Source organism: Neodiprion virginianus, chromosome 2 (genome assembly GCF_021901495.1).
Source record: "Neodiprion virginianus isolate iyNeoVirg1 chromosome 2, iyNeoVirg1.1, whole genome shotgun sequence".
Lineage (NCBI taxonomy): Eukaryota > Metazoa > Arthropoda > Insecta > Hymenoptera > Diprionidae > Neodiprion > Neodiprion virginianus.
Window position 1 is genome coordinate 1,939,071 of NC_060878.1, and position 11,067 is coordinate 1,950,137.

Here is an 11,067-nt window from a genome sequence, read left to right on the forward strand (position 1 = left end):
CTAAGTCAACTGGCAACAGCAGCGGCCGATCACGTATGTGACATGGCGTCCGGGTAGAAGAAAGTTGACTGTTAAATAAACGTTAATGTTGTTTTTATGACATTAACCGTACGAAAAGGCAACCTCCGAGGCCGCGAATTTCCCACAGACACTTGCATTGATGGTAATGCATGCAAGGAAACCACAAAGGATTAGCGATGGGTAGGGCATCGCCGTCAAATTTTGATTCTGACACAACCAACCTCTCACTCACCACATACCTACTATACCTCGAATCCACTCGAACCTCTCTTCTCCACCACCGCCATTCACAGTGAATTTTCCCGAGATGGATGGCCGTCGTTCCTTGACAATTCATCACGGAAATAAATCCGTTACCTTTTTATAATTCATATATCCTTTTATGATTACAGGTACTTTGAAAAGCACCAGGCCCATCCCTATCAGGTAAATATCCGGGGGTAATTCTCCCACGTTCAAGGGCGGGATTTTGCGGGGGATTAGCTAACAACAAATTGACATACGAAAATTTTTTCATACATTTAATTATCGTCGTTACCCTTGTTCGATTTTTCATCGACAAGTCATTCGCGGAATAACATCATTTCAGACCATTTTACCATCGCGGTGACAATTATCCGACACAATCTCCCGTACAAACTTATCATATGTTTTCATCTCCGTTTTCACAAAGCTGATATATTTCGTTACCCCCAATTTTTCACTATTTCTTTTTACCTCTTATTCATTCATTTCATCGATTTGAATATACGTTTTCTCTCATTTCTCGTACATCATTCGCTCTTTCTCTCTCTCTTTCTCTATCTCTCCCTCTCTCTCGCTCTCGCGCGCGTTCATACTGCAACAAAAATATAATTACAATATTTATATGTATACTTTTTTCATCTCCTCATTAACATCGTGTTTATGTTTTTCATTCGTCTCGTATGAATCGAAAGCTTTTCCATGGGCTATGTGGAAGAGACACTGAAAGGAAAAAAAAATGTAAATTTTCCGTGATGGAGCAATAATTTCGATCTCCCATTTCTACGCGAACTATACGAAACGTTTCGAACCTTTAGTGAAAAAAATAAACACTTTGCGATTGTCTCGTGTTGTAGCAGGCTGAAAAATATCGGACAAATCATCTTCAATTACCTCTGAAAACCCATCATATTGAAGAAAACCGATCAGTTTACTGGACTGTAAACATAACCTCACTTTCGTTAAAAAATCAATAATCCAGATTTTCCCGTTGATTATTTAAGTCAAAAAACTGATTCATATTAGACCGTTTCGACGAACGAGAGATGATTTAACGCCGTGTTATCGCTAAAAGTAATGAATTATTTTTCACCCATGTAATGTCACCACTAAAATTTTACTCTTTGTTGATCGCTCTTCTGTTGTCTTTATAACGTTCTCTTTTTTTTTGTCCTCTCTCTTTCTTCATTTCTAACAAATGTTTATGGAAATACTTGCGTAGCCTTTGTTTGTTTTTGGAACGTTACGAATTTGCTGCAATCTTGACCCTTAAAAAAGATGTACAAAATAATGTTCCATTTATTTTCTTCATTTTTTTTCTTCCCTCCCCCGCCTAATGTAACTGTAAAAACCTACGTTTGAAAATTTTCACTTACAGAACGCTAAGTATAGCAGTTCGAAGGGCGGCTATTCATCGTCGACAACGTCGTCGGACAGTCGATACGAGGGGCGAATGCGCGATTCCCCAAATGGTAACTCGTACAGTCCGGCAGGAGGCATGGGGATGGCGATGGGAGCGGACCGCGATAGCCCTCGTAGCTACCCAGCGAAACCTCTTTACAAAAAGGAGAGAGAAAACAGAGACTACAAGCTATCCTCTAGGGACAAGTATTCGGGTCAGTCGTTATTTTCGCGTTTCGTTTCATCGCAAGCCCCACCAATCACTAAGAGTTTGAAACGAATTAAATTTACAAACTTAATCCCCGCGTTTAGAATCGTTCCACTGACATTATTGGAGTAATTTTGGTCACTTGCATTTTTGATCGGTTAATTTTTTCTTGCCAAAAATATTCAAAGCTGATCAATCTTACCAATTCGCGTACAAACTTCACTGATTTTCAGTTATTTTTACAATGATTTTCAATCAGTAAAACTGCAAACATTAATCGGCCCGAGTTCAAGTTCTTTGCGACATGTATCTTACAGTTTTCTTTAAATTACCGATACATCTTTTTGTGTCATATTTGAGAGAGAAGTTTTTATGGAGTTTCGAAGGAGCCACTAAGAGTTATGAACGTTTCATTCCTGCAAGCATGATTGTTAAGTTTTAAAAATTTTTTTTAATTTTATTTCATATCCTTTTTTTCGGGCAACCATTAGTTCATCCTACAGGAATTAATAATTCTATTCTTTCAGTATAAAAACACGGTTGTGTCTTAACGTTTTCAGCCCTAACATGCTTGCTTGCATATGTGTAGATTGTGCACGATCCCCGAAAGACAAGAGAAGCCGTGAAAGTAGGGACTCTGAGCACAGGACCAACCATGATAGGAGCGGCGCAGAGGTGAGATTTAGACAGGATCACAATATTATTGATAAACTATTCACAGACACATTGTTTATGTTTCTAAAACAAAGCGACTAAAAATATTCTATGGGTTTCAGATGTTTTTCATTTACAACTTGCATCTAATGACATAGAAATTGTCTTTTCTCCAAGGTACAACGACTTGCATAACATTTATGTGTTTCTTTTATTGATAGATTTTACATCCCTTAAAACTATCGTCAAATTCATCACGAGATTCGGCATCTCAACGAAAACCAGCACATAATTCCTGTCAGGTTAGTATCAGCTTTGGTTTATTTATGGAAAGAAAGAAAAAAAAATTGGACCGCCCAGAGACAGTGCAATCATGTTTCGGTAATTAATATTAGTTCTCATTTCTATCATGCGATCGTTTTAAATTTCAATCATTCGTCGAGTTGAACTAATACTTGGAAAATGAAACTGCCGTAACGTATGAAGCGAAACTTCAGAATATCTTTCTAAATTAATCAGTAATTCTTTCCGAAGCTTAATCCACACCACAGACCATTTCTAAAATTTTCATTTTGCTTCTTGTCTATTTAACGTAATTAATATAATAGAATTCAGTTCTTAACAAATAAAGCCAATCAATGAATTTGTTTGAGATCTTATGCAGGTAGTATTGAATATAAATAGAAGTAATACTTCTTTTTCAATGTAACATAACATGGATGTTGCAGTTGTTTTTGACAAGAAATATTTTTTAAAGTTGTAAAAGGGTTTGCGGTACAAATAGGATGTCAAATACAATTTTTTCGGGAAATTTTAGAACACTATGTTTAGGACAAACGGGGTGATGAGCGAGGTGGTGGCGCCATGGAGAGAACGGCTCGATTTGGGGACTGGTCGGAGCACATGAGCTCATCTGGGAAAAAGTATTACTACAATTGCAAGACGGAAATCTCGCAATGGGAGAAACCCAGAGAATGGATCGTCCGGACAGACAGTCGGCAACGTCAATCTAACGATTATTCATCTAGGTCAAGTAAGTAATAGAAAATTTAATGATATTTTGAGATAAAATAATACAGGGTTGTTACATCACTGGAAAACCGGAGAAAACTAAAAAAAGTCCGGGGTTTTCATTGAGAAATGTGACGTGCGATGTATGTGAACCACCTCATGCCTGAACTATTAACAATAACTTTTGCTTTTGTTACTATAAAGTGATGTTTTTTCATGCTTGCACGAAAGAAGCTTGCAGAAAAATTTGATACTATCTGACAAAATTAGGGCATATAAAATATCCCCTGGTCTCAGCAAATACATTGGACTAAAAATGGATAGATGTAATGTCGTAACCTAGGTCCACGAAAGTTGTTTAATCCCTGTGCAAGTTACAGTTTCATTGATGAGGCTAATTTTTCCAATTTTCCAGAGCATGCAAAATGTGAATCGCTGTAACAACCCTCAGTGTGATGTGTACTTATCCTTGTTTGTTTTTCATCCTCAAAAAAGTTAGCCAAGATTATTTGGATTGTGAAAGAAAAGAGAAAAAAATAACTAACGATAAGCTGGTTACAATCTAACATACATGGTAAAAATATTTTGGCTGAGGTTCGTGATTTTGATCCGCGTTGTTTTTAGGTCATGATAAACATTCCAACTCAAGATCAAATAGTAGCAGTAGCAACGTCCGGGACGGCAAGTCATCGCGGCAGTCTGATAAACGGGAGTATTGGAGCTCGTGTGGCGGAAGTAGCGGTGGTAGTAGCAGGGAGGATATTTCAATTAGAGAACGAGAACGTGACAAAGAACGAGAAAGGGAACGCGAAAGAGAAAGAGAATCCTGCAGGGAAGAGGTGGGAGTGGAACGTCAGGCACAAGATATGGACATCTCGCCGGGCGACTCCACACCCACCTCGGAACCCCTAACTTCTAGTACTCACGATACACTGCCACAAGGGCCTGTACTCCTTGCAACTGGTGAGCAATTACATACTTCAAACTCCTTTTCTCCCAAGATAAACACTTTCGATTCACCATCTGCGTTAGAATCGACAATGATTTTAATCGCAGCATTACCCCGATTCTTCGTTTATTTGCCCTTAACTTCTTACATTAAAATACGTCGGAGTACAGCGTACCTGTAGTGTGAGAATTGAATAACTCGTACGTTTTTTTTGGTGTGCCATTTTCATATTGATTAAGGTATATAACAAATTTCTTGTTGTTCAAGAACGAATTACAATTCTCCTTTCCTTCAGCGTTACCTCGTCTGACTTCGCACCCACCGTCAACACCACAAACACCCGGAAAGCTTAGTTCACCGACTCAACAACAGGGAAACAGTAATGCGCCGGGACCACCTGTTTCCCTCGTTAATTTACCAAGGCTTTTGTCACAAATCACTGGAAATAAAGAACAGCCCGACATCACCCCGCAAAAAGCACTCCAAACCATACAAACAGCCATCATGCTCTCTCGCCAAGTAAGTGAAATACCCGATCCTCGATACTTGTTGACGTGATTTATTTTATCGTTGTTAAATTCAAGCGATGAAACACAATACCATCGGTCCAGGAATCCGTCTATTCACTTCGAATTGACGGATTTTAATAGCGTAAAAAAATGGTTCTGGTCTTTGAAAAAAATTATAAAATAAAACAATGAAAAACATAGAAATTCACCATTTTACAGCAGTCAGGTAGCAGCGATAGAGGTAACGGTGGCAATGATGTGATGGCTCCGTTGAAAGTCGACACTACAGGAAACGTAGCAAGTGAGGGACCACCCACTCCGACGCATTCGGAAACGCAGGACTGTATCGATGCTCGAAAGTGTAAGAATGAAATTTTGAGGAAAAGAAGAAATTTAAAGAGTTTGTTAATAAGAATAGTGGGTAGATTTTTAATCGCTATTTTCTCGTTACCGTTTTGCACAGTGACAAGTCCTGGTGGGACAAATCCTGGAGTACAAGGTGTCAGCTCTCTGCAAGGGTTGGGGACACTGGCGTCGTTAAGTAGTCTAGGAAACGGGGGAGGACTGCAAGCCTTGTCCAGGGTGCAGCCTCCGCTTACCCCTTCCCTCACACCCTCGCTAGCCAATCATTACCGAGAGGATTTAACGCAGCACGTGCGTGCTTTTCCTGCTGACAACCTTGAGAAACAGGTTTGTTAATGTGAAATTAATTCTTCTTCGTCTTACGGTATAGAAATAAAAATAAAAAAAAATAAAACACATAGGATACATTTATTTTTTATCTTCTTTGTTGATCCTCCAACAACAGTTTGACAAAACTTTATAAATATACGTAAAATTGTAATGAAATTAACGATAGAAATTATTCGTGTACCAATTTGATTAATAAAAAAATTCTATTCACTTTGTTTACAATTCGCAGGCACAAAAACTCAGCGAGGAAGCACACACAATGGGTAGCCTGCAGTGTACACGAGTCTCAGCTGAGCTCAAAACAGCCCGGTCAATAGTGAGGCTAACGGAAATCCAGGCGACATTACAGGAACAAAGGTAAATTGATTAACGATGCTTTTAAAGTGAAATTAATTATCACTAACTGCCTGGAAAGTCAAAATTTTAAAATTCTGGTTTGCCTGACACCCAACGATAAAAAGTCGCTTCACCGCATTTAACCGAATCTTCTTTTAAGTATCAAAGCTAGCTAGCAATAACAGTAAAACCATTTGCATGATAAAAGAACATTCCCAATTACGATAATACTTTGGGCATATATTTTTCTCATCGATGATGGTCTGTTTATTAATATTATTTTTACCGCTATCTCAAACGTACCGAAAACACAGCCACAACCTTGTCTAATTAATTCCAATGACATTTTCCTTGCAATATAGTAAATCCCATCATCACCAAATCATAAAATATCTTTTGTTACAGGATATTATTTCTCCGTCAGCAAATTCAGACACTGGAAGAGTTAAAATCCCAAAATTCCTTTATGTCCGACGATTCTTAGTGTAATGGACTTTATAATATAATATAATATAATACAATAATAATAATAATAATAATAATAATAATAATTACACCCTATAATTAATTGAAGCGAGAAAAAAAATAAAATAAAAATAATAAAACATAATTATTAATATTCTCATTAATATTGAATAATTAAGATTGTACCTAAATTATAATAATATCGTAATAGAAGTGATATGAATATAGTAATTGATATAACAGTCGGGCTGCTCGGAGAGGATGAGACGCTTTGCGAGCTGTGTCGATTGATGAGTCTTGTTGTTGTTGTTGTTGTTGTTATTATTATTATTATCATTATCATCATCATCATCATCATCATCATCATTGCTATTATTAATTATTAAACAAATTATGAATTCAATCCTCTCTGAGAAGCACGTAAGGCCTACCCAACCACAAGAAAGAAAAATAATAATAACAACAATAGTAATAATAATGATAATAATATACTATTCATCCGCCACACTCAAGTTAGTGAAATGAGTTGAATCTTCTATATCGGTCCAATTCTAAAAAAATGTACTAAAGCTTGCATTACGATGATGTAGAAACACACACGCACAGGCACACATCCCTTGTATTTACCTTTGTTGTACGTGTCAATGTTTCATATCCCATAAGGAAAATGCGGCATTTTAACTAGTTGGAAAAAAACTATATATATATATATATATATATATATATATATATACATAAATATATATATATATATAAAAGGGGGAAACGTTTTGTTGTAAATCTAGGAATAAAATTCATGCCACAATTTTTAATCCAATTCTTTATACCACCATTTTCTTATATTGACGATCTAAGGTCTCTAGTTGCTGGTTTCAAAAGTATCAGTTTGTTGTTGTTGTTATCATTATTGTTGTTATTATTATCGTCATCGTCATCATTATTAAGGCACGCAAGCATCTTTAGCTCTTTTTGTTGTAAGAGACGTACTTTTGGTCGGTGTGATTGTAATTGTCCAGCCTTCGTACCTATGCAGCAGCAAAGTTTTTCTAAGAAATGAATGGCAAACGAGAAAAAAAAAAAAACCAAAAAAAAACCTTTTAAAAAAAGTAAAAGAAAAAAAAAACCCACAGAGAAATCCCGGTTGAATATCTATACGGAAATGTAATATTCTAATTTTTGAAAATCATTATAATTTTTATATTTCCCTCGTTTGTTTTAGAACAATATTAGGTAATTCAATGAATTAGTAACGCTCGCGTATGCTACTTGAAAGATGTAATAACTAATGCTACACTTGTGTCGTTACAAGTCTGTTTTAATAACGAAATGTGTTTTCCAAGTGAAAATGGAAGTGAAAGGGGGAAAAAAAAAACAATAAAAACAAACAAACAATTAAGTTAAACAGAAATATTACTATTCTTGTAAAAAGAAATATTCGGAAAGATCTTGTCGTCTGCGAATTAACGTTGTATTTGTATGCATATACGTATATATATATATGTACCAAAATGTACCAAATGCATACATATAAATATATATATATATATAGATGAATACGTACGTGAATAATCTTTTTGCACAAATGTCACACGCAACGTGTGGCATACATATTCCTATAAGTAACTGATGTTAGTTGTAAAGTAATGCATTTTAGCTGCTAATAAATTGTGCATTTACAAAGTATAATGATTTCTAATATTAACGATTTAAATTTTAAAAAATCGTAGACGAGTGGAGAAAGAAAAAAAGAAAGAAAGAGAAAAATAAGGAAAAATGAAAGAAAAAAAACTAAAAAAAAAAAAACTAAAAAAAAAAAACTGTTAAAAAAAATGCAGAAATGAAATTTATAAAACAACCATGTACGAGTATCTTGGTGTTACGTATATCACTCCGTAAGAGTTGTATTTATAGTAAACATTATAATTATTAGTGAAAGATTGGATCGATTACTTATGTATTTTTAAACTATCCAGGAACAAAAATATCCTTTTGTTCTTATTACCTAATCCGCCGAAATTTTCGTTCACAATTTAGATCCGAGGCTTTAAATTTAGACGTTTAAAATTTTATCTGTAACCCCGATACATCTCTAATGTATATTTTGTAACAATATTATTATTCTTTATTTCACGCATTTTTTATTCTATCCACAACTTTTTTCTTCTCATCACTTTTTCATACAAAAAAGTTGACAAATCTCGCGTAACTTGTATACGCACATTTTCGATGTCTCTCAATTGATCTATAATTGAACAATTTGTCAATGAGTTAATTGAATTAAAGATTTGAAGCTTCGGCATCTATTAAATTAGTAATCAAACTGTCAATTTCTGTATGTATATATATATATATATATATATATATATATATATATATATATATATATATATATATATATATATATATATATATATATATATATATATATATATATATATATATATATATATATATATATATATATATATATATATATATATATATATATATATACACAGTAGTAAAGATTCATTTTAGTAATTTTAGAGCTCGTTGTGCAGTTTCCAACTCTTTCGAATAATTTTTAAGATTTTTAAATGACGCAAGTTTTATATCTACGTACGAGTATATATACACATATATACACACACACACACACTTCTTTTTGCAATTATATTGATTAAGTAGTAAGTCTTGTATATCTATTTATTTCAAATATTGTGTCGTTTAGAATTTTCGTAGATTTTAGGCTTTTGAGGTGCATCATTCTTGTGCAAGTTTTGCTGTATAATAATGAAATCCCATACTAAGAGGGAAATTATTATAACTATTATTATTATTATCATCATCATCATCATCATCATCATCGTCGTCGTCGTCGTCGTCGTCGTCACAACCACCACCACCAACACCACCATTGTTACAGTACATCGATTGTATGTACATTTTGCTAATTCTTAAAGGAGGGCAAGATAATTGACAAGCAAACAAAATACTGTGACAAAAATAATAAAAATAGAGAGCAAAAAAAAAAAAAAAAAACATTCTAAGAACCTCGACTTTTTTTATGAATTTTTTTTTTTTCTCCACGTACTATCAGATTCTCGTGTAAATCGTTACGTGACCATTCAAAAGAAAGAGAAATTTTTTTTTTAAATATATATATATGTATATATATATATACCTATATATATATTGTGAAATAAAATGGCATACTTGAATGAAGTGTAAATTCATACTTCATTGTGTGAAATTGATCCATATATTGAATTGATTCCATTATTTCTTTCCCAATTTACTACACTGTTGTATACTTCTGCGCTCACTCTTGATATATCCACCATGATCATCACACTTCACGTAGAAACAATTCGCACATTTCTGTAATTACATGTATTATTAAATTAAGATATATATATATATATATATATATATATATATATATGTAATACTTCACGTTGCAACTTACCATATTTGTCTCTGTGAAATTTTTTTTTCTATCGCGTAATCTTTCTTTTTGCGGCTTTAGCCCCCCCCCCCCCTCCTTCAAAAATTATCCACAGTGTTTTTTCAATTCTACCGATTTTGATGGGACAGGAAATTTTATTAGCAAAACGTTTCCCCCGGATTCGCAAATGATTAACAGCACCCTGTAGCTTTGGTTCGTTGTTGTTTTTTTTTCTTTTTCTTTTTAGTTTAATAGAACGCCTCTCATTATATTACATCCATGAAAATAGCGATGTACAGAAAATATTCTATCTCAAGGCATTGGGGAAAATTTTAACAATCGTGCAATATTTTTATGGTAAAAAAAAAAAATGTCTAAATAAAATATACTGATCGATGTTAAAATCATTCTGTTCATAAATTTCTTTCCTGAATTTCTATACGTTGGAAAAAAAAAAAAAAGCTAAAAGTTAATATGAAAGAATGTAAACGGCACGTGTCGCGTGAATCTTACGCCGACGACGTTAGAAATATATTTGTCGATATTTAACTTGATTATTATAAATTCAATCTATTTCATTAGTAAATATAATTATAAAATTTTTTCATAGATTGAATGATCGTTTAATTGAGGAATATGGAATTATAAATTTATACAAATAGAGTAGAGTCAAGTCGTTTATAAATTTTCGTATTTCGTATATTTCGTTAAGAGGAACTGTTTGAGAAGTCAGCCTGCAACTTGAATTTGGAATCGAGAGGAGATATCAAATGAATCTCTCAACTGACAGAAAACCAAGATCTAACAAAAACAAAAAAAAAAAAGATTTATAATTAATATTGACCAAAATCTTAGAAGCTAAGACTGAGTTCATTAAATTTTATTATTATTATTGTTACTGTTATTATTATTATTAGTCGGATATGACCCAAAGAATTTCAACATATTGCGATTTGTTATCACTCGAATTTAATTACGTTATTCTCTAATAGTTTTGCTTTTTCCTGATACAACAAATTTGATAACAATATCTTTGTTTTTATTTATTTTTTTCATTTAATGTATGAAAATTCGCGTCTCGATGACGCAGAAATAGTCGCTAAAAAATTCTTTGGCTCAAATTTACTTGCATTCATGTTGTAATGATCTA

The 11,067-nt window shown here is 33.6% G+C and overlaps 1 protein-coding gene across 5 annotated transcripts; it reads left to right on the plus strand.

The window, feature by feature from the left end:
- Positions 1-3: 3 nt before the first annotated feature.
- On the plus strand, positions 4-7,615 carry LOC124298086 (WW domain-containing adapter protein with coiled-coil homolog). Of its 5 annotated transcripts, none has more exons than XM_046749679.1 (12): positions 4-201; positions 414-447; positions 1,643-1,880; positions 2,463-2,548; positions 2,749-2,829; positions 3,359-3,560; positions 4,163-4,501; positions 4,783-5,006; positions 5,198-5,357; positions 5,460-5,686; positions 5,919-6,046; positions 6,431-7,615. In XM_046749679.1, the coding sequence occupies exons 1-12, from the start codon at positions 161-163 to the stop codon at positions 6,507-6,509; spliced, it is 1,839 nt and encodes a 612-aa protein (XP_046605635.1). In that variant the 5' UTR covers positions 4-160; the 3' UTR covers positions 6,510-7,615. The 5 variants fall into 5 exon arrangements, with proteins under 5 accessions (XP_046605635.1, XP_046605639.1, XP_046605636.1 ...); XM_046749680.1 differs by having other exon boundaries at positions 6-201; positions 5,216-5,357; XM_046749683.1 differs by lacking the exon at positions 4,163-4,501.
- Positions 7,616-11,067: the final 3,452 nt, after the last annotated feature.

Coding starts and splice junctions, on each gene's coding strand:
- LOC124298086 (XM_046749679.1), top strand. CDS start 161: ATGGTAATGCATGCAAGGAAACCACAAAGGATTAGCGATGG. Junction 2,549..2,748: donor ATGATAGGAGCGGCGCAGAG/GTGAGATTTAGA, acceptor TTTTATTGATAG/ATTTTACATCCCTTAAAACT. Junction 2,830..3,358: donor CAGCACATAATTCCTGTCAG/GTTAGTATCAGC, acceptor CACTATGTTTAG/GACAAACGGGGTGATGAGCG.